This window comes from Pteropus medius, unplaced genomic scaffold, assembly GCF_902729225.1.
Source record: "Pteropus medius unplaced genomic scaffold, Ma_sr-lr_union100, whole genome shotgun sequence".
NCBI lineage: Eukaryota > Metazoa > Chordata > Mammalia > Chiroptera > Pteropodidae > Pteropus > Pteropus medius.
The window spans coordinates 24620741-24645647 of NW_024349800.1; the positions used below are offsets into that span (position 1 = coordinate 24620741).

The following is a 24907-nucleotide window of genomic DNA, read 5'->3' on the forward strand; positions in this document are numbered from 1 at the left end:
TATAGCAAATATTTCTAAATGTCACAGTTGAGTGATACAGGACTATTATGAACAATAACACTTATTATTTAAGGCACGGCTTAAAGGGTCATTCAAATAATTATTTTATTTCCCACCTTTCAGTCTCTACCCACACACAAATGTACACACACATTCTGCTAGGTATCATGGTGAAAACCTATGAATCTGTCATCCCTTTCATTAATCAAACCAATAAATACAGATAAAAATCATAAGCTGACCTGAATATCCAAGAAAAAACTGATGCATAGCCTAACCAGAAGGAAGCAGAAAATACACATCCTCCAAAAACCCAGCAATATAAATTTAGAAACAAATGGCTCAATGTGTCTGAGGTTATTAAAAAATAGGTTACCACTCACCTTATAAAATTATAAAAGACTGTCCTTAAAACAGCTTACTCCATATTCATCCTTAATGTTCTTAGGATGAAGAACATTATCTACTTAGACAAAGTAATTCAAAGATTTTAGAGGGGAGTTCTTTATTAAGGAACTAAATTTTGGGGAGAATGAGTCAGGCAAATCCTCATCCAGAATTATTAGCATCTCGTAATATTTGACCATTCATTTGCTCATTAACACAAGTCTGTATTTGACATCACTACACCTGATAATGTTGTAAACATCTGTGATTCAACAATGAATAAGAATAGCATAATTCCTAATTTTGTGTCCTTAGAGTCTGATGAGACAGAAAGCAGACAAGTTAGACACGCAACTATAAATGGGATAAGCATTATAAAAAGAGAAAGGGAGCAACATATTTGGAAGGTAATATAAATGGGGGAACTAACCCAGACAGGGAAGTCAGGAAAAAATCTCCACAACCAAGGGACATTTGAGAAATTGAAGATGAAAAGAAATTGGTTAAGTATTCCAGAGTAAGTACTTAAGCTTCCTCTTTCCTATTCGTATAAAGAATAATACATAGTGCTCCATCACAATTTTCTCATATCAGTTTGCCGTCTTTGTGTCAGGTTCCTTGCATTTCAAACCTTAGGATATCCTGAATAGCTTGTGTGTGAGTGGAATGGAGAACACTACAGAAAAACCTATTCTTCCACTGTTTCCAATCATGTGGTAGGGAGTCTTAGTTGGCGCTAACTTCCAGAAGTAAAATTCAAGTTAACTCAAAGTTAGCAGTAAAGACAGAGCAAATAGGAACATACCACCTGCATAAGGGATACTCCTAAATGACAATGAAAAAAATCTAAAAACCTTTCCTTATGAGATTAAAAAATAATTCCAAAGAGATCTGGTTTTTAAAAAGTAAAAGTATTATAAAGAACTGAAGAGAGAGTAGCTAACAAAGAAATATGAAACAACGCAGTGAACTCAAGTCTGAGAATTTAAAGAGACACCCTTAGATTCTTAGTCAGTATTAAGCAGAGGCATCTTTAGGAAGCTGTAATTGCTATTCTTGTTTAACCTCTAACTGGGCAAGATATAAGCTATTCCCTTTGCCTATATACCCAGTATCACCAGCTTAGCTGGTTTCCAAAGGCTCTGACTCATAGCCAAATCTCAAGATGATGATAAGACTTAACCTCTTTGAATAAAACAATGTGTGCTTAGTCGGGGGGTATACTAGTGTTCCTTAGTCCAAAGCTAAAGGATACTTAACAATCTTCTCAAGTGTCTATATCTTCACAGAAAAACAGGTTTAGAGTATCGTTTGGCCTTACAAATAAAGTGAAGTATTTCAACTTCTTTTAAACACCTTGGTAGTTGTAAAAGCATTACCTAGCCTGATAGCTCATCTTCATCAAAAGGGTTGTTTTTACCAGCACCCTTACCCAGGCACCAGCATAAAAAACAAAAAAACAAAAAAAAACAACAAAAAAAACATAAAACAGCTTGGTTATTAATCAACTTCTTTTATTAATAAAACAGGCAGAAGAAAACACAAATCAACTTTACAAATGTAATTTATTAAAGAAAACTAAAAGTATTTTTTACTATAAACAAATCAGTGATCCAAAGTTTTTGATCCAGAGAGTACAAATGGATTCATTTAAAATAAACTAAAGCATTGAAGAAAAGAAGTCTCACACTGAAGCACATCATATGTTAGATAATGGCACCTACTGACTAAATGTTGCATCCCTACATTAATCGTGGATATCTGGAGGAAAAACGAAGCTTCCATTGGTGTGGACCAAAAAGATTTCGATAATCTCTTAGGCGTAGGGAATACAGCAATGTGAAGAGAAAAATGGTGATCAATGGTCAAGGAAAACTCCTGTGCTAAAGAACATAAACTAAAAGCAAGCTGACAGAGGTGTACCAAAACCCTAGCCAAGGCAAACCAGTGCTGGCAATATATAACTCCAAAGATTCCAACCTTAACTTTCTTCCTGAAATATTTTAATTTAGTCTCCTGGATTTTAATTTTTAGTTATATTATGTCTAATTTCAACACGAAAAATAAATTTAAAGCAGGATCCACTTGACATAAATTGCTGTAAAGGGAAACTATACTCTGAAAACTAAGAGGTATATTTCATTAATGATTCTTTGCTGATAGAGCATGATTAGGGGGAAAGAAATGAGTTTTAAAGCCAGAGAGAACTATGCTTACCCCTCTAACCCTCCTACTTGAGTTGTATGACCTTGAGTACATTGTTTAACATCTCTGAACCTTTTTCCTCATTTATGTATCTTAAAATATTATTTTAAGAACTGTCACATAAGAGGTACTCAACAAATGGCTATTGTTATATTTATTATGGAATTTAAAAAATTTTCCCAAGAGGATTATTTGGTCAATAAAACATATTACTGTGCCAGAAAATACCCAACCAGTTAAAAGTCCCTAATTCCTATGGAATTCCCAGTACTGTGGACTGTTTTTGTTCAGTAGAAAAAGAGTTTTAAGTAAGGAAAAAGAACATTTCTTTTCAGATATTTAATTTTGTTAACTTCCAAAAGATAGGAAAATAATACCCTCTGGCATATCTCACATGTAATACTGCAAAGGCAGGTATATTACTTTTCAGATAGGACTGTGCTTTCCTTTATGTCCATAACTACCTACCAGAAACTGGCCAGCTATGCTCAAAATTATAACTTGAGCCGTCCAACTCTAGTGCTGTGATGCAAGGAGCACCTTAATTCCCCTAATATTTAAAATGCATATGCTGTGCAAGAGCTGCATAATAAGCCAGCACCACCTAACCCTATAATGCTAGTCTCGCTCCCTCTTTGTGTCAAATTGGCTAATTAACTCCTTAAAGAGAGACTATTCTAACACTCCATCAGGTAAAACATAAGAGCACAGGCTTTTTCTCTTTAAGGCTGGAACACAATTACTGAGACTTTTCTGAATGAAATCTATTCTTTGTGCTTGTCCCTATGATTTCACAAGCTGTGGAATTTAAATAAATATATACGAGCTAGGGATAGTTTCCTAAAGAAAACACTAAGCTTGTATTCTTGCTTGAAAAAAAGAAAGAAAGGAAATGGCATCAATGCAATTGAGCAGAGTAACTTAAGACCATACTCAGAAACATGCCAACCCAATTTCAGGCACAATTTTCTGCCCCTTCAAAGACTGAAAAGAAATACAAGCATCCTGGACTTTCTCTCTTGGGAATGCAGAGAAAGCTAGTTTTCTCCAAGGTAAGTGTCATTTACTTATGTTCTTAGAAACTGTGAAAGAAAATCAATATAAATTTTTAAAGATATACATACAAATATATACATTTGTGTATATATGCATGCATACATATGAATATGTTTATAAGTAGTCATTTTCTTATATTAGAAATAAAGTTTTAAGGAAGTCTGCCAACAAATCTTACTTTACTAAAAAAAAAAAAAAATGCCCTAGATCACAGAAAGTTGGAAGAAAGCCTATAGTTATTATAATAAAGTCTATAGCAAAATTAGAAAACATTTTGAATTTCCGTTATTCAAAATTGTTGCTATTATTAACAGTAACTTTATTATACTTTTTGATTCATCAGTTTTTAAAACCACTATCTTAAAACCACTTGATGAGGTAGACAGAATAGTTCTATGTTATGCATAAAAAACTAGAAAGATATGTTAAGTGACTTGCCTAATACTACAAGACCTGTTTATAGAATTGCCAGAACTGGAACCTAGGTTTCCTACTCCTAGGTCTTTCTGCTTATCTGGTGGTTTTAAATTTTAGCTCCAGAATCCTCTTTCAAACTAAACCTTTTGTGGAACCCCACTAATTCAACAGATAAAATTGCAGGTGCTCTGACTGAAGTAGACATTGAGGCCAGAGCCCTGTATACCTAGGCTCCAGCTTTCCTCACCCATGATAAACTCTGAGGGACTTCTGGGGATCACCATGACACCAAAGAACATAGTGTAAAACACCACCACCAAAGGTCATCTTTCTGAATCATTCCCTATGAGAAATCCATAAAGTTAAATTCTAATCCAAATATGAGTAAAATAAATAATAAAATAATACCTCTCACAGCTACCATATCTGAGATTTTTGTAGAGTGAGAGTGGAAGCAACTTTCCTCTACCCTACTAGATTCTTGCAATTAGTCTAATAATTAAATCCACATGAGACAGATTAGATTAACAAGAGAAAATAACCGAATTTAATTACATATGTTCATATGCCCACATACGTGAGAGAGTCAGAGACCCACATATGTGATAGGTTCAGAGAGAGAAAAAGAAAATGAGGAATATGTGATCCTCTGAGCTAAGAGTGAGGTGAGGCACCTTGGGGCTTCAGAGGGGGAGAAGGTTATCCTCAGGACAATAAGAGCAGATGTTCAGTAATTAGAAGTTTGCCCTGCCATACAATAGGTCGCAAAAAGTTATTTCTAGTGATAACTTTTATTATGAACGAGGCCCCTAATTTAAATTCTTTAAGGGGGAAGTAAAAGTTTCTTGTGAACCCACAGGGTCTTGACTGCCTTCAGCTCAAAATAATTCACATGCTAAAGTGGCACATCTTGGGGAGGTTCTGAACTCCTTCAATACTCACAAATATATACTGATGGAAGTAAAGTTACATACCATACATATCATTCCAAAGATCTTGGCCACAAAGGGTTTACTAATTACTGAACTACTCTCATGCACTGTGTGAGATGATAGGAGGAGGGAAGGAGTATTTCATTTCTTTGGCAATACTATCATCTCATCTGCATTTCTAATATAAAAACACTAGCTATATCATTTGTTTCCAAAGTTAAATATAGATACCTTTCTTCAAATAAAATGAAAATACAATCTCATATGAATGGCATCTTACGAGCTATTCTAGGTAAATAGGGCAGGATGGAGGGCAGTGCTGGAGAGTCAGCCAGACCTCTCCAAAGCAGCCAAAGGCTCTAGGAAAACTAAAATGGAGGAACAGCCGGCAAAAGTAAGGGATTATTTCAAGGTTTCTGAGCAGTTTCTGAAATGTAAATGGTGAACAGCATATGCTGGTGATTGACTGACATCTGAAGCAGAAGCAAAGGAAGTATTGTTGACTTATAGACATAAATAAATATATGTGAGTGCAAAGTATAGCATAAACTTCCTGTCCACACCCACCCGAGTAAATCATTATAATATCACTACTCCGTGTGTTTCTGCCAAAGGACTATTGCCATAGGCATTCACAAGGCTCATAAAAACACAAAAGTATTATTTTTTCAAATAATAGCACAAACTTTCCAGGATTTGAGCAGTAATCAACCAGTGGATCAAGTTTATTAATCCCAAGTGCCAAACAGAAAGCAAACCTCGAACTTAATATACCTTTGAAAATAAACCTTAAATTCGGAAGAGAACCAGGGTGTAGATGATTGATAGTTTTTATAGAAAACCACCAACCAATGAGAGAATGCGTCTACAAAAAGCATCAAGAAAGTCAGAGCAAATGTCAAAGTTTAAGTCATAAAAGGTCAAAGAGAAAAACAAACAAATCCAACAACCCTTGTATCAGCTCCATAGAAGTCATTATTTATTAGCTCCACTCCTTTCTCACTACCAAACACATTACATCCAGAAAACTACCTGATGTACCCAAAAGTTGTAACACAAAATAAAGACTAGGTGGCTTTCTGAAAAGGATAGGAAACTAGAATCTAACTTTGTTTTCTTCTTGCCTGGGCTACAAGTTACCCATGTGAGCTAAAGCAAATAATTTTTTCTGTCTCTCAGCCTCTTAATTTGTTAAAAAAAGATTTTAATGGCTGTATTACATATCTCACAATATTGTTGCAATTATCTGAAAAATATATATACATCAAAGCATGACCCAAAGTATTAAATATCATATAACTTGTACACTGTTGAAAGATATCCATTTTACCAACCAGACATAGCAAATAGAAGGTTTAATTTATTTCTGTTGACTTGAAAAAGATTCTGTATTAATTTACCACTGTTGACTCAAGAAGAAAATTACTTTTATGCTGAGAAACCATCCTATCTTAATAGCCACAGATTATATACAAGCTCTGGCTCTCTCTCAACATCAATTTCAATTGCCTGGGCAATTTTTCAGTTGAGATTTGAATTCTAACAAAATTATTTATTAAAATAAGATTGGGGAGATATATTGTGAAACTTTAGATAGGTGCCATCTTTTTGAAAGAAAGTGAATTAGTACATAAAGTAATACAATCCATTTAAACATGTCGTGAACTCCTACACCTCTCTGTCCAAGCCCTGTGCTGCAGTGGTTTGTGCTGTAGTGACTTGGAGCTGCAAGCAGTTTAACACAAATTTTTATCTAAACTAAATACTGAAATCTTGTTCTAAACTTCCTACTTGACGGAAAAACTGAAAGAACTATACATGTGGAGTGATCCCAAATAAGACTTGTAGGTGACCCATAAAGTTTTTAAGAGAATTACATAGGCAGAAACACTACTCATTTGGACTGAAAGGAACAAAAACAGTACAAAATGAAGAGTCTTTTGGGCTTACAAACATCTACAGGCAGGAAGCAGATAGAGGAAACTACACAACTGCAAATACAGACTACCTTTCATAGAAAAGGAAAGTAACTTGAATAGAACCAAAATCTCAGGAGAGGAAGCTAAGAGCAACAGAGAATTATTCCTAGACTTTGAATTCTAATCAAAGAACTACCATACCAATCTATGCCCAGTTGAATTTCAGAAGTGGTATGAAGTAATGACACCTTTCTGCCAATATTTTCCTTCTTTTTGAACAAGAATGACTATTGTGTTCTCAGTCTGTGGGCAGCAGATAAGTTGCCTCTAGTTTCACAGGTCTTCAGATAGAGAGGTAATGCACTCAAGGAGCTGAAATTAAGGAACTATACCTAAGATCCTTATCCAAACCTAGACTTGATTTAGATGATGACATCCTGGACTATAGCTGATGCTATAAAGAAGTCGAGACTTTTGTAGAATACTGGGAGGGGGCAAACATATTTTGCATGAGAGAGCAATGTCAATAATTTTGGACAGACAATGTAATGTAGTGATTTAAAATATGTTAAGAAATTCTTTGATACTTCCTTCAAAAATGAGAGCCTAATTCCCCTCCCCTTGAATGTGGGCTGGACTTAGTTACTTGTTTCTAACAATAATAAAAAAAAGTAACTTCCAAAGAACAGAAAAGGCAAAGGGAAAAACAGTAACTTTACAGGAGAGAAACCTATTAAATGTTACCATAACATGTGATGGTTAATAGCAGCAGTCATATCATGTGGATTGTATCCATTCCCTAATATGGTATGACTAGAAAGGCACTAGACCTCTGTTGTATTCTTTCCTGAAACCCATAGCCCCAGTTTAACCATGAGAAAAGCAACATAAGCCCAGACTGGGGGAACATTCCACAGGATATAGGGCCAGTACTCTTCAAGATTTATGGTCATGGAAAATAAGGAAAGATGAGAAACTGTCACAGATTAGAGGAGACTGGGGAAATATGACAATTAAACATAATTTAGTTAGCTTAGTTAGCAATTTAGTGGTACCTGGGATTGGATCCTGAAACAGAACAGGGAAAACTGGATGAATAGTATAAAGGAACTCATACTATCTTTGCAGCTTCAAAAATAAAGTTAATCTACAGCCCCCCGCAAAAAAATCATACCTATTTCAGAGGGCTGGTAAGTGGACTGAATGAGTCAATGCATAAAATATGTTTAGAACAGTGCCTGGAACATGATAATGACATAATAAATAATAATTATTTATTATTCTTATGTTAAACACTAGTAGATATTTGTTAAATGGATAAAAACTAAAACACATAACAAATCAACAAAGGCTAACTTCATTAATCCCATACTTGTTACACTGCTCTATTCCTCATTATGTCCCACCAATAATAAACTGTGACATATATTTACAATTTTTTTTTAAAGCAGAAGTAATGGTTTAAAAGTCAGAGACTAGGTCATATAAGGCACTGTGGCTTTCTGCTTGCTTTGTCTCTCCTGGGTCACTATGGAAGTAACCAGTTGCTACAATACTCTATGGCCAACAACCAGAAAGGAACCTGAGGCCTCTTCCAGCAGCCACATGAGTAAGCCTGGACACAGATCCTCCAATCCCAGTGAAGTCTTGGGATGGCTGCAGCTGACATGCAGTGTGACTTGAGAAACCCTGAGCTAGAATCACTTAGCTAAGCTGCTCCCAAATTTATATCCCAACTCCTATGTGAGATAATAAATGTTTTAAGCCCCTAACTTGAGGGAAATTCTGTTAGGTAGCAGTAGATAACTAATATATGGATTCTCTTCCTCATTAATTCATTCGAAATTTATCAAACACCTACTTTAATATTTTGAGTCTTGTTTAAGAGATACAAATATGAATGATAAATTGTAGGCCTCTTGAAGGCATAAACTAACAAGCACTGTAGTGGACATATATTAGTTTTGTTTGTCTAATATATCCAATTCCTTTGAGAAACTACTCCTTACCCATTTCTTGTGGTATCAGCTGTCAATCTACACTTCCAAAGGGCTGATCAAAGGGCTGGGCAAATACTACAAGTTTAAACTACCCTAATTCCTGTAAACAGTGACTTCTCCGTGGGTAGCCATGAAACCTAAGCAGAGAAAATAAGGATCAGTATATTGAGAAGAGAGAAGCACCTTTTCTACTGGTATGGGCCTGATAGCCATTATCTTACCTCCACAGGGAGTAAGCTTGTTTACAGAATGACATGAACAGAGCCAGAAAGAGCAAACAGTAGCTGAACCCAGGAACCATGTTTGGGCTTCATAAGAATATAACCCACTAACCTCCTTTTTTGATTAAGTTAGACAGGTGCTTTATTTATTAATTCTTAAAAAAATTTTTAAATTAAACTTTCTATTTTGAGATAATTATAGATTTACATGTAATTTTAAGAAATAATTCAGAGATCTTATATACCCTTTACCCAGTTTCCTACAATGGTAATATCTTGCAAAATAGTACATCACAACCAGGATAGACACTGATACAGTCAGGATATGGAACATTTCCATCACCACAAGGACCCCTCACATTGCCCTTTTACAGCTACACACCTACTTCCCTCCTGCCCCTACTCCCTCCTTAACCTCTGGCAACAACTAATTTGCTCTCCATTTACATAATTTTGTCCTGTCAAGAATGTTATATATAGTATATAACCTTTTGAGATTAGTTTTTTTCACTCAGCATAATTTTCTGGAATTCATCCAGGTTGCTGTATGTATCAGTGGTGGGTTCCTTTTTCTTGTTGGATAGTATTCTCTGGTATGGATATGCTAGTTTGTTTAACCACTTACCTGTTGAAAGGACATCTGGGTTGTTTCCAGTTTTGTGCAATTATGACTAATTTGCTACAAACATGCATGTATGGGTTTTTGTATCAACTTAAATCTTCATTTCTCTGGAATAAATGCCCAAGAGTGCAATTGCTGAGTGCTGTCTGCATGTTTACTTATAAAAGAAACATTTTCCAGGGTGACTACATCATTTTTACACCAGAAGCATGTAAGAATGGTCTAGTTTCTTCACATCCTTCCTAGTATTTAGTAGTGTCACTATTTTTTATTTTAGCCATTCTGATAGCTGTCTAGTGATATCTCACGGTGGTTTTAATTTGCACTTACCTATGGTTAATGATGTTGAACATTTTTTTAGTTATTTACCAATTGTATATCTTCTTCCATAAAATGTCTCTTCATGTTTGCCCATGTTCTAATGGGATTGTTTGGTTTTTTACTGTTTTGAGAGTTCTCTATATATGCTAGATAATGAGGTTTGTCAGACATGAGGCTTGAAAATATTTTCTCACTGTGTAACTTGTCTTTTCACCTCCTTAAGATTCTTCTATGGAGCAAAAGTTTTTAATTTTGGTGAAGTCCAATTTATCAAGTTGTCTTTTTATGAATTATAATTTTGATGTCAAGTCTGAGAACTCCTTACCTAGTACTAGATCTTGAAAATCTTCTGTTTCTTTTCTAAAAGTTTTAGCTTTACATTAATATTATAATTCTATCATCCATTTAGAGTTAATTTTTATAAGTGTGAGACTTAGGATGACATTCTTTTTCCCTCTGTCTCTCTATAGATGTCTGATTGCTCTAGCACCACTTGTTGAAAAGGCTACCTTTCTTCCACTGAACTGCCTTTGCATCTTTGTCAAAAATCATTTGGACACATTTATGTGGTTCTATTTCCGGTTTCTGTATTCTGTTCCATTGATCTATGTGTCCATCCCTCTGCCCATACTGTTAGAGCAGGCAGATAGAGAGATATGAGCAGGAAGGTGAGAAACCCACAGGGGCATAGGCCTGGTCACCATGAGCTCTAATGGGCCCTTAGAGGAGCTTAAAGCCCACAACATCCTGACCCAGAGACACTGGTGGTCTTTCCACAAAGGCACATGCGCAGATCAGACCCCGTTCACCTTTGGCCTAATTCTTTCTTTGTTATACAGCTATTATAATAAATCAGCACTGCAGTTGAGGTTGTACCCATCATGCATCTGATGTCTTGACATCCTAAAAAACCCAAACAAGCCAAGAAAAGGGATGTCTTCCTGATTCCGAGAAAAACCACCTTCTTTCTAGGTAGAGCCCACCCAAGCTAATGAATATTCCACCTCTTAGTTAGATCTATAGATAAAACCCCCAAACCCACAACAAAGAGCTTGCCCACTCTCTATTCTGAGAGTGTACTTTTGCTTTTTAGAGTATATTTTGCTTCTGATAAACTTAAGCTGTTACTTCATCACCTTCATATCTGTCTGTGAATTCTTTCTCGTGATGTTGACAAGAACCTAGTCACCTGTCCAGTGACAATACCACAGTCTTGATTACTACAGCATTAAAATAAGTCTTGAAATCAGGTAGACTGAATTGTTCCACTTTATTCTAATTTTCAAAATTGTTTTAGTCTAGTTCCTTTCCCTTTCCATATAAAGTTTAGAATAATCTTCTCTATATCTAAAAATAACCTCTACTAGATTTTGATAGGATTACATTAAATCTGTGTATCAATTTAGGGAGAATTGATATCTTTACTATGTTGAATCTTTTAATCCATGAACATAGTATATTTCTCCATTTATTTATAACTTCTGATTTTTCATCACCATTGTGTAATTTTCTCAAGTCCTATATATGTTTAGTTTGATTTATACCCGCATATTTCTTTTTTGTTGTTGTTGAGTGATTGTAAATAGTATTGTGTATATATACATTTTTTTATGCCAACAGTACCTGGTATTCTTAGGTGATTTCCCATCCAAGTACTAACCAGGCCCGACCCCGCCTAGCTTCTGAAATCAGATGAGATCAGGCACATTCAGGGTGGCATGGCTGTAGACTAGTATTGTATTTTTAATGTTGATGCCCATGCCCATGTGCTCATTAACATACAGAAATACAATTGATTTTGGTATATTTACCTTATATCCTGTGACTTCACTGAATTCACTTATTAGTTCTTGGGATTTTCCACATAATCATGTGATCTTCAAATAGGGACAGTTTTATTTCTTCTTTCCAATCTGTGTATATACCTTTGATTTTCTGATTACACTGGCTTCATCTTCCACATCATACTGAATAAGAGTGATGAGGATGGACATCCTTGCTTTGTTCTCAGATCAGAATGGGGAAACCATTCAGTCTTTCACCCTTCAATATAGCTGTAGGTATCTGTAGATGACTTTTACCAATATAAAAAAAATTCCTTTTTATTTCTATTTTTCAAGTTTTTATTATGAATGAGTGTTGAATTTTATCAAATACTTTTTCTGTATCAACTGATAAAACTATATAGTTTCTCGTTTAGCCTGTTGATATGGTAGATTACACTGACTGATTTTCAAATGTTGAATCAGCCTTGCACACCTGGAATCAAGTTTACTTTATCATTGTATATAATTATTTTTATATATTGCTGAATTCTATTTACTAATACTTTAAGGATTCTGCATTTGCATCATAAAAAATATTCATCTGTAGAGTTTTGGGGTTTTTTGTTTGTTTGTTTCTTGGGGTTTTTTTGCTGTGTGTGTGTTTTCCACTGCCTTTGTCTGGTTTTGGTATCAGGTCACACTAGCTTTATGATATAAATTGGGAGAATTCTCTCCCTTTTCTGGAAGAGATTATGTAAAACTGGTGTTACTTTTTAAATGTTTGGTAGACTTCTCTAGTGAAACTATCTAAACCTGGAGATTTCTTCTTTGGAAGTTTTAAAATTATGAATTCAATTTCCTTAAAAGTTTTAGGCTTATTCAAATTATGTTTCATAATGGGTGAACTGTGGTAGTTTATGTTTTCAAGTGTTTTGTTTTCTATCTAAGTTGGATCAAATGTTACAGAAAAATATCCTGAAAATTCAGATTATCAGATCCAGTTGAGATAATTGGGGAGAAATTCATGGCAGAGGTATTCAGTAATATAGACTCTGAAGAAGAGAATGGATTTTACCAAGTGAAAATGGGGATGGATAAAGAACAATCAAAGTAGCAACAGGAAAAGATATTCACGTATGAAAAATACAGTCCTACTTTGTTGGGCTATGCAATATAAATAGGTGGTAGAGCATAGAACTATAACTATATAGTTCTTACACTATAAGCCTTAAACTATATTCTTAAAAGGCTAGGTTGTTTTCCCTAGCTTAAGAAAGTATGTGAAGAGGAGGTATCATAGGATGACAGGACAAACTCATTTTGTGATCAATATTATTTGGATGTCACCTCTAAATTAACTATGTACTCACTAGCTTTATCATCATAATTCTGCTCATGCTTCTCTACTATAACCACAAGACTTATTAAATCCACAATGATGTATTAAAATTCAGATATATTTCCTGTTATTGACTTCCTCTGATCTACTTAGGTTAATAATCCTAGCAACAAAAAGGAAGTTGAGCTTATTTGGCAGTTAATCTGAGCTAGTTCCCAGTGATTACCACTCATCATTATTGCCACCTGCATCCTGAGTGATACTACTGGGACTTCTTTAATTAATTACACACAGAGCTATTTAGAAAGTTCAGAAACGCGATACACCTGAAACTTAGCTTCCACGATCAGAAGTCCCACTTTCTGTTTCCTCTATTAAGAAATCATTTTTAAAAATCCATATAAAAATATTAATAATGGCTTTCCACCATAAATAAAAATTAACTCAAAATGGATCAAAGGCCTATAGAGCTAAAACTATAAAATGCTTAGAAGAAAACAGGGGAAAACTTTCATGACATTAGATCTGCATATGACACCAAAAGTACATGAAACAAAAGAAAAAATAGACGAATTGGACTATATCAAATTAAATTTTTTTGTGCATTAAAGGACATTATCTAGAGTGAAAAGAAAACCCACAGAATGCAAAAGAATATCTGTGAATCATATATCTGATAAGAGATTGATATCCAGCATATAGAAAGAACTTCTACAACTCACAATAACAACAAAAATGACAACCAGATTAAAAAATGGACAAAGGACTTGAATAGACATTTCTCCAAAGAAGATTTACAAAAGGTCATTAAGCACATAAAAGATGCTCAACACATCACTAACAATTAGGGAATATAACTTAAAACCACAATGAGATACCACTTCACATCCATTAAGATGGCAATTTACACACATCACACACATACACATCAACCCAAAAAATAACAAATGTTGATGAGAGTGTAAAATGACACAGCCACCATGGAAAATACTTCGGCAGTGTCTCAAAAAGTTAAACAGAATTACCATATGACCCGGCAATTCCACTCTTAGGTACACATGCAAAAGAATTAAAAGCAGGGACTCAAACAGATATTTGTTTATCCATGTGCATAGTAACATTATTCACAATAGTCAAAAGGTAGAAACAACTCAAACATCAACACATTTAATGGATAAAATGTGGTATATATGTACAATGGAATATCAGCCTTAAAAAGGAATGAAATTATGACATATGCTGTAATATGGATGAATCTTAAGACATTATGCTAAGCAAACTAAGCTAGACACAGGAGAGCAAATACTGTATGATTCCACTTATATGAAGTATCTGGAATAACCAAATTTACTGACACATAAAGTAGATAGAGGTTACCAAGGGCCAGAGAGAGGAGGGAATGGGCAGTTTCTATTTAATGGGTACAGAGTTCCTGTTTGGGATGATGAAAAAGTTCTAGAAATAAGAGAGCGGTGATGCTTTCACAACATTGTGAATGTACTTAATACAACCGAACTGTAAAATACTTAAAAATGGTTAAATGGTAAATTTTATGTTATGTGTATTTTACACAATACAAAACAAGTGCTAAGAATGAGCTTGGGCCAGGGGCCTTCTACATTCATCCTGGCAGTAGAGCAGCAGCATACATGGAATGAAGCCCACAGCCAATCAGCCAGTACACAAATACTAGACAAACAAGCAGTTTCAATATTGCTGGGCAGGATACACTGTCACCCTGAGTTTAGCACAGAGGACTTACACCCAAAAATTGTTTCCAAGTCCTCTTAAGGCTTGGTTTCCTGGCTTCCTGTCAAGCAACCCATCTGTCCACAAGAATAGAACCAGAGAGCTGGAACAGCAACAATCTGAAAGAAGTCCAACACCAGGGGCTGCCTGTTGGCAGGTTAATAGTCAGAAGCTGAGGACTTTAGCAGTGCCAAAGCCCTGTTCTCACAGGGTCAACAAGTTTGCCAAGACACTCATAATCTTTCTCTTCCTCTTTAAATCTTTTTAAGTATAATATACATATAGAAAAGGGTGCCTCATAAGAAAGATTTTTTAAAGCCTATTAGGAAAAATTTAAATTCAATAATCTCAAATGCATCTCTGTATAAATTGGGAGTTTAAAAATAAAATTACTTCAGTATAGCCTTTTCTTAACTGTGAAATGTTAAATAATTTCTTTTGATTTATTTTTTCCCAAGGGGAAGGACTGATTATATCTATCGAAAAACTCAAGTTGCATATTTGATGGTCAACTTAGCAATGAAACTGTTGAAGACTAGGATTACCAATTCATACTAACATATTCATGCAAAAAAAAACCTTATTTCTAATTCCTCTCTTTCATTTTCCACATCCTTTCAAATTCATCTCAAAGCAACTCATCTACAATCAAAACATGTCTTCTATCTGCTCCCTTCTTTCCACTTTAACTGCTAAAATTATCTCCATCTTCGTTGCTAATATTATTTCACCTGGACCATTACAATAGCTCCCTCTAAGTGTTCCCCTGGATCCACTTTTTTTTTTCATTTCACACAATACTGATTTTTATTAGTTATCCCTAGGCTTGACAAACAAATTTTGAAAGAAGTTACAATAAAATTTTAGAAGGAAGGGAATTTTCATAACTGTGGAACAGAGGTAGAAATGTGGAATGGAGATTGTCTGAAGTCTCATTTTGTACGTAACCCCATTTCAAAATGGAGCATTAATTTAGGCTCTGTTCATTTTGGATACCTTACCTTGCTAAAAGAATGAAGGATGAATTTTTTTGGTTTTTGGTTTTTTATCGTGAGATCCCATCTTAACTAACTACTATCACACAGAGATTTGGAAGTAAAAGGGAGTCACTTTCAATGTTCAAAAGAACAATTCCAACCTTTGTGATTTTTTTTCTTGGGATCTCAGTACTATGGTTTCTCTCTTGACTATATTATAATCCATCCTTCGCATGTGAATCAAAGTGATCCTATATGAACATAAATCACATTGCATCAATCCCTGTTTGAAACCCTCCAATGGTCTCCTATTAATCTCAGAATAAAAATCCAAATTTCTTATCAAGGCCAACTTCTTGCCTTTGCTCTTCCCTCTGCCTGTATTTTGCATTCCCAGATCAGCCTCCCTCCTTATAAAAGCCTTCCTTGCTCAAACTGAAGTGGTAGCCTCTTACTTTGAGGTGGAGTCTAAGCATTCATAATTTTTTAAAGCTCCTCTGTTGAGTCCGATATACTGTGATGCTGAGAACCACTGCACTAAATGAGTCTTGCTTTTGCTTGCAATAATTTTTCTGCCAATTTACTTCTTGCTACTTCTTACTCCCTGTGAGTTGAGAAACTGGAAAACTAACATGTAGGAAGTGGTTTAAAAAAAAGAAGAAATGGCAATCATCAGGAATCTGTATTAAACCACTGCCAAAGGTCACATCGATGTTATATGCAAGGGTTATGTTCATAAACTCTAGAGAATTAGTACTGCCTGTACCAACTTTTTTCATTGTTCATAACACTCAGCTCTGAATAGGAGTTGAAGTTGTCAGAGAAATCAGATGTAAATATTACCTCCTCAGAACTGCCTTCTTCAACTTCCATGGTAAAGAGAGCCATTCCCTCTTCTGAGCTTTGGTAAGGCTCTTTGGACTCTGACATACTTTCTTACACTAATTACTACTATTTTTCTTTTACTATCAGCTCCATAAGATAAGGGACTTGTCTATATTATTCACTGATATATCCCCAACCTATACAGTGCATGATACATGGTAGACGCTTAGTACATAGAAAACTATGTGATTCATTTATTCATTCAACAAATATTTACTGAACACCATGTGCCAGACAGAATTCTTGATCTTAAGGATATAGCAGTGACCAAAATAGCAAAAATCCTTGCCCCCTTATATGCTAAGGTGGAGCACATACAAGATTAATAAGTAAAACAAACACAGATGACACTTGAACAACATGGCAGGGATAGGAACACTGACCCCTTCCCACCCGCAGAGTCAAAAATCTGCATATAACTTTTGACTCTCCCAAAACTTAACCACAGTCCCTCAGTATCTGCAGAGGATTGGTTCCAGGGCACCCGCAGATACCAAAATCTTCGGATGCTCAAGTACTTTACATAAAATGGTGTAGAACAATGCATAGAGTCAGCCCTCCACATCCACAGATGCGAAACCTAGGGATGTAAAGGGCCGACTATATATTTACTGAAAAAAAATCCATGTCTATCCATCCAAGTGGACCCACACAGTTCAAACCCATGTTGTTTAAGAGTCAACTGTATATGGCATGTTAGGTAGTAATAAGTGACAAAAAGAAAAAATAAAGCAGGAAAAATTAATCTATGATAACAAAAGGTAGATCAGCAGTTTCCTGGGAATTGAGGTAAAGAGAGGGATGAACTGTAAGGGGCACAAGAAAACTTTTAGGGAGTGATGGATACTGTCTGTTGACTGTAGTGGTGGTTTCAAAAGTGTGTGTATATATATATATATATATATGTGTGTGTATATATATGTATACACTTTTATGTATATATATATATGTATACACTGATATATATATATATATATATATATATACATATCAGCCAAAATTAATCAAATTGGACAATTCAAATGGATACAGTTTATTATATGGAAATTATAGCTCAATAAAGCTTTTTAAAAATAAAGAAGTGGAGGACTAAACTTTTAGAGAGGTGGTCAGTGAAAACCTTAATGAGAAAGTGACTTTTTAAAAAAGACATCAAGAAAATGGAAAAGCTAACTATGTAGATATCTAAGGAAAGACCAATCGGGAGAGGAAAAAAATCAAATGTACAGACCCGAAAGAGGAAGCATGCCTGGTATGTTCTAGGAATAAGCAAGAAGAACACTGGGTCTAGCTAGAGTAGACTGGGTAAGGGAGAGGACTATTAATCTGACTGACAGAAAGCCACTAGAGGTGAGAGCCAAATATACATTATCTAACTTATGCTTCAACAGAGCTACTCTATTGATATACTGCTGTGTATTCAGAGTAAGCCAAAGAGTAGATGTAGAGTGATCAGTTAAGAGGATGTTGTTATAATCAAGGAGAGAAGTGTTAGTGATCTGAACATACTGTGGGGTGGTGAAAAGTAGTCATATTTTAGATATATTTTAAAATTAAGCCCAGCAAGATTTGATGATGAACTGGATGTGGATGTGAGAAAAAGAGAAGATATGAACCGGCAGAATGGAGGTGTCACTAACTGAGATGAGAAAAAATGCAAGAGGAATTGGTTTGGGAGGCATATGAGGAACTTAGTTTGGGGCATATTCAATTTTTTGATAGCTTTTTCATCTTTAAGTAGAGTTCTCCTTAACATTACTTAATTTAGAAGAGAAATACAGTTTAGAGATATAAATTTGTTGGAAACTAGGTAACACATCATTTGTAGTGATGTTTAGACTTAAATTGATTGACAAAAAGCATTCTGTTAAAAAAATTTATTTTGCAATTTTGGCTAACAAGAGCAAAGAAAAACCACAGAGATTTAAAAGAAGATTTAAAAATTCCTGTGGCAGTACCCCCAAAATTCAGATGGTATATAGTTACTAAAACCAAAAGGTACATTTTATTTTAAACTCCAGTTCAAGAAATATTAAGAAATACTACAATAGCTTTCTAGGATGGTCTTAAAGTAGATATGTATGTTTTCATATTCCTATCCAAATAATATATACTTAAGACGAAATGAAATAATCGCTACTGCTAGAATAAAAATTAGCCTATACAAATTATTGGTGAAATATCTAACTGTACTATCACACTGTTAGATTTTTGGTCTGGGTATAATACAACAGTTAAGAGAACAGACTTCAGGGTCAGACAAACCAAAGACAATAAAGGCAATTAGCACTATTTTACAATAACTGAATATAAGAACCTCCAAATGTATTTTGAAGAATTATTTTTTAGAAAAGAAATTACCTTTTAAATTAAAATTAAAGTCATTATCAAAAAATCTGAAAAATCACACTGAAAAATCCTAAGAAACTCAAGAAGGGACTATGTGAGGAAACCTGCCCGGTAAAAAATACTCTCAGCATTAGAAGAAAAGAATACATTTCTATTAAAGCATGTAACTGAAGCACGTATTTCATTATTTATCTGAAAATAAATCTGGTTAGCTAATTCAGTGATCTGGGTTTTCTCTTCTTAATTACAAGTTGCTGCTTTTTCTCCCCAAAAGACATATACTGGGTCATTAAAAGTCTGATCTGACAATTATTTGGAACACAAAGCAAATGACTTCAAGAACAACCATGCAGATGCTAAAATATCTGCTACAATGACTGTAGAAACTACAAGGAAAAGCAGCAGTGTTTTATAAAAAATCGAGATAAATTTAAAATCATTTGTGGGCTCAAGCGCACGTAGGGTTTGGAACAGTAACGTTACTGTACTTAAGATACATTGCCTCCTATACCTGACTACCTATAAAGATGACTAGGTGAGATAGTTTTGTTCTGTGTTGTTTAATCGCAATCCTTGGTCTTTTTAGCATCTCTATTATTGCCCTAGAGATTCTGACCTAATGCCAGGAATTCTTAGATCTAACCAAAAATGGAATAGTAGCCAACTTCTTTACAATCACCTTATTGACCCATTTTGTTCTTCTGTGATAGCTGCCAGGACCCTGAGGCTGATTTCTAGACTATACACAATTGGGAGTACTCAAATTTTCAGACGATTTCATCTCCAAAAAGGGATTCCAAGAAACAGGGTCTTTTCCTATTATTCTTATTATCTCCGCAAAAAAGACTTATATAAAATCAATCTGCACGTATGGCTAATATGTAATGGAAAATACAGTTTACAAAGGGAAATTGATTGCAGTTGAACTCACCTGTCCGCTTTTCCCTATTTCCAGCTCCACTATGGCAACAGGGGTATGAATTTGAGCTGAGTGTCTTGACTGTGATTTGCCATCAACTCTCCAGCTCAGGCCCCGAAGCCCGCTGTCCCAGCGGCTCTGGTTCATGAGGCTCTCTCGGATTTTTGTTTTATGACTCTTCCAGAATTTAGAAATGACAGCGGCTTGATCAGATGTGATCCCTCCTTGCTTTTTGGTTTGAGCAGTCAAGAATGCCTCCAGCTGATTGAAATCCATGTCAGCAGATGCAATAGACTATAATGATGGAAAAAGTAATAAATATGAATTTGGTAGATAACTAGAAAAAAGTAGCTTCTTAACTACAGATCATATTTTAAGGGATTCATAATCACCTAATAAGTTTTCAAAAACAGGTTATCAAGTGATAGTAATGAGAATAAACTCTTCATAAAGACAAAGATATTCCCTTGGCAAATATTAAATGTTAGAAAAGCAGTTAAAAATTCCATATCATTCAAATTCTATGTCAATAACTCTAATCTCATTTTTAAATATCCAGTACTATGGTAGGAAAATAATAAAGTAATAAATAAAATAAAAAATTTTTAATAAAAAAAGAGAATAAAATTAATTTGCTCTCTGATGAAATCTGACATAATTTCATATGCCTTACAGCCAGGCTTGGTTTAACATACTATTACTGTAAGATGCCTTACCCATAAGAAGCACTAAGTAAATTTTGTTAAATGAATGTATTATTTTAGCTTCATAGCCCATCTTCAGCCAAATAGCTTATTCATAATAACACTACTCTAATTGTATATTACTTTATGCTTTTCCATAAATTTTCAAAACTTAATTGTCATTGCTGTTCTGAGAACAGTAAGTAACTAAATTGAGGTGGGAAACCATCAGAAGGCTGGAGCAGTGGAGTCGTGGAGAGGACAGTGATGGTTAATGATCTGGTCTCAGGACAAGCTCTCCCCTGCATCTTCTTTAGTATGTCTTCATCCTCTCCTGTCCATTGGAGTTAGCATGAGCTCCTAAACAGACAAATCCTAGTACCCTCCTTTCCCTGGGCATAATAATTGATCCAAATGAATCTCTCAATTTAGAGTAGGAATAGAAATGGTCTTGCCTCTTGAGGTCATGGTACTGGAAGGATATGAGGCTGGGTTGCAGACAGCCATCTTTGATCTTTTGGCAAAGGCCTGATCGCAATAAAAAAGAATGAAGCCAAGCAGAAATGAGAGTGGGTTCTAATGGAGTGATATCCCTGTTCTATAATCCCCAAGGCTCTGGCTCCTGCAGACTTCCTTCAGTTCTGTTTATCTCAGCACCCTTTCCACCTACAGGCACCAAAAAATTCCATTTACTGTTCAAGACAGTTTAAACTGCATTCCTATTATTTGAAACCAGGAGTCCTGGCTAAACTTGGGCAGTAGCATTAAAACAGAGGAATGTAAAGGTAGACAGTTTATTGGTAGGGTATAGATAGAGGAAGTGGGACTGTGGCTGAAAAGCAAACATGACGCCTTTATTCCTCCATTAATATAAAGAAATATTACGATAAATATAACTTTCTGATAGATTAAAGATAGTTCATATTGCAATTCAATAAACATTTACTGAATACCTGCCTATTTAGCAGGTATGAGGATGCAAAATCTCTGGCTATATCACTCAATAGAAACATTAATTTATATAATATACTATAATTTCCACTGGCACTTTGCTTCACAATATCACATCACAATTCAGGTGACTGGTATCATTCTCTTTCTCCAATCATATCAAGATATTCATTCTGATATAACTTCACTTGTGACATAAGTTATTTTGGTTGGGTTCTAGTCAATAATATCGTGAACTTGGGTCAATTCATCGAAATTTAGAATAATCAGAAATTAAATGAAGTACTGACTTCAAGTTCAAAGCCATCAATTTTCATCTAATTCAAGAAATATCTGAAAAGCTACCATGAAGCAGATACTGTTCAATGCATGCCCCCTGCATCTACCAGTAGCCTAAGTTGGCAGCCTGGTACTCACATATCCTTGATTCTTCCCTCCTCTCCACAACTTGGAACTAGTGGTTCTCAACAGTGGCTGCATATTAGAAGCATGAGGTATATTTTAAAAAATATCAGTGCTCAGACTCCATTTCAAAAATTCTAATTTCTAAAAATTCTAAAGTGATGCCCAGATGTTGATATTGTTTAAGTTTCCCAAATGAGTCCAATGGCAACAAAGGTTAAGAACTAATGCCTATAATCTTTTAATTATCAAGTTCTACTGATTTTTACATCTGAAATAATTCTTATAATGTATCCCCTCTGTTCTGTCCCTACTCCCTGTTAGAGGCCTTCACTAAATTAAACCTGAACGAAGCTTGTACCTGCTTGAGTCTATCTTCTATACCCCATCAAAGTAATCTATCTAAAATGTCAGTAGGATCCTGTCACATCACTATACGAAGCTTTCTGATAGCTGGCTATTACCTGCTGCAGCTGTTATCAGTCAGCATGTTGTGAAACATCTACTCTCAGGTATAAGTTACAAGTAATGTTATTTGTAGTAGTAAAAGTATTGGAGTTTGTAAAGATTTATTTTTATAAGTATATATTGGAGGGTTTTCAAGATTATCCTTATATTAATAAGGTCCTCCCTTGTTTCAATTGTTTCCTTGAATAGAAGGGAAAAACATAAGAATCAAGAATTCTGCATGGAAATAGATCATGCATGCATCTGTTAAGTGTGCCGCAGAGTAAAAAAACATAGAAAACCGATCATATAGGGTAGTGGTTCTCCACGAGGTAGTGTTGCCCCCACCCCCACCCCACCCCTAGGCACTTGAGAAATGTTTAAGAGCTATGTTTGGTTTCATAGTGATTGGAGTGCTGTTGGCATTAGAACAGGAACTAAGGATGCTACACATCCTATAGTGCTCAAGAAAACACGGTTGGCAAACTTTCTCTACAAGTGTTAACCATTGCTGTTAAATATCCTTCTCTTTTTTTAGTCCAACTCTTTAAAAATGTAAAAACCATTCTTAGCTCATGGGTTGTACAAAAATAGGCAGTGTGGTCTGCAGGATGTAGTTTGCGAACTCCTGCTCAAGAACATCCCACAGAACAAAGTGACCCATGTCCCACATGACCTGGCAATGTCCCATTTAACATGAGGTGGAAAAATCTGTTTATAATTACTTGAGCACAGAAATCTATCCTTTTTCTTCTTCGGTAAAAAGTATTTTTTGCACAGTTTTAATAAACGCCAAATTTTCCAGGAATGCAACTAATGTAACTTGTACTTTGGTTTGGTCAGAACTTCACAAAGACGTTGTTAAACATTTTGGAAAAATCTCATTACCAGTGGCAATACCATTTAAAATATCTTAACTACATCTAGGTATGTCCGCATTTATTGCCGTGCCTTCAAAGGGATTATACATATAGGTGCAAGTATCTGATTAATTAATTATATGTTCTAATACAGTAATGCTTGAACATTTACATTAAAACACATTTCAAATTATTATTATATTTTCTTTATAACTTTCTTTTATATTACTTACATCATATTGATTTGTTAGAAATTTTATATGTGTTAATTTTATTATACATGAATTATATTTATACATGAATTCCATTTAAGGATAATAAAGGGATATTATCTATAATATTTATAGAAAATATTCACTATGAAAAGGAGACACTGGGTCTGATAGGTTTGAGAACCACTGAGGATCAAGTCCAAGTTCAACACAACAGGCACTTCAAGATATGAGCTGGTTTATCTAGGTCTAGTGCCTCACATCTTACAACTTCCTGCCCCTCCACACTTGCCCCTCAAACAGCATCAACCTCTTTGTAATTCCCCTAACAATCCTAATACTCTGCTTCTTTCTATTCATCTCTGTTCATGCTATTCTAAGTGCCTAAAATGTCTTTCCATAACCATCTTCACCAGATTAACTTCTATTTACCATTCAAGACTCAGTTCAAGCATGGATTCCCTAATATCCCTTCTCCCCTAGTAAGGTAAAGACCCTTTCTATTCCAAAAATGCCCTAATATCTCTAGCACTTTACTTACCTCGATGTAATGAAATTATCTGTTTATAAATCTATTTCACCCGATAGATTCTAATCTTCAAAGGCAGGGTCTACGGATCTCTGCAATACAGCATTAACACAACCCCTTGAATTCATGTTCTAAAGAGTACTCACAACCATATCAACACCTTTTTAAACCAAAACAATATTAAACGTTGCTGCAGGGGAGCGCAGGTCCATTGTTCCTGCTCCTGACTGCACTGCTATTCACTTTCATGCAGCAACAAGTCAGTCAGGAGGCTGTGTCAAAGCCATGGCTTTGAAAGGTACCAGAAAGATGTCTGTGGAACCAGAAGTGGCCAGTCACTGAATTAGAATTATCCTAATTAGTCACAATGTAAAATCTCTGGAGAAGGTATATGCTGACTTTACCAGAGCCGCAAAGGAAAAGAATCTCAAAGTGGAAGGACCTGTTAGTTCAGAGGCCTACCAAGACTCAGAATCGCCATGAGAAAAACTCCTTTTGCCAAAGGTTCTAAGACGAGATCCTCTTCAATGAGGACCACAAGGATTCATTGACATGCACAGTCCTTATGAGACTTTTAAGCAGATTACTTCCATCAGTATTTATCCAGGAGTCAAGGTTAAAGTCTCTGCTGCAGATTCTTAAATCAACCACTTTAATAAACTGATTATCAGTTGCTGAAAAAAAAAAGGAAGAGGTGGAAGTGGGTGAGAGGAGAGTGAATATGGCTATAAAACTGCAACTCAAGGGATCTTAGTGGTG

The 24907-nt window shown here is 35.2% G+C and overlaps 1 protein-coding gene and 2 pseudogenes across 1 annotated transcript in view; 1 reads left to right on the forward strand and 2 right to left on the reverse strand.

Annotated features, from left to right (window-relative positions):
• COMMD1 (copper metabolism domain containing 1) overlaps positions 1-24907 on the reverse strand; it is a 108747-nt gene that overhangs the window by 46727 nt on the left and 37113 nt on the right. The window contains exon 2 of the mRNA XM_039887045.1: positions 20077-20358. Within this exon, the coding sequence (XP_039742979.1) occupies positions 20077-20358 (282 nt within the window). The remainder of the gene's footprint in view (positions 1-20076; positions 20359-24907) is intronic.
• On the reverse strand, positions 11692-11810 carry LOC120622373 (uncharacterized; annotated as a pseudogene).
• LOC120621604 (40S ribosomal protein S20-like) lies at positions 24434-24790 on the forward strand (annotated as a pseudogene).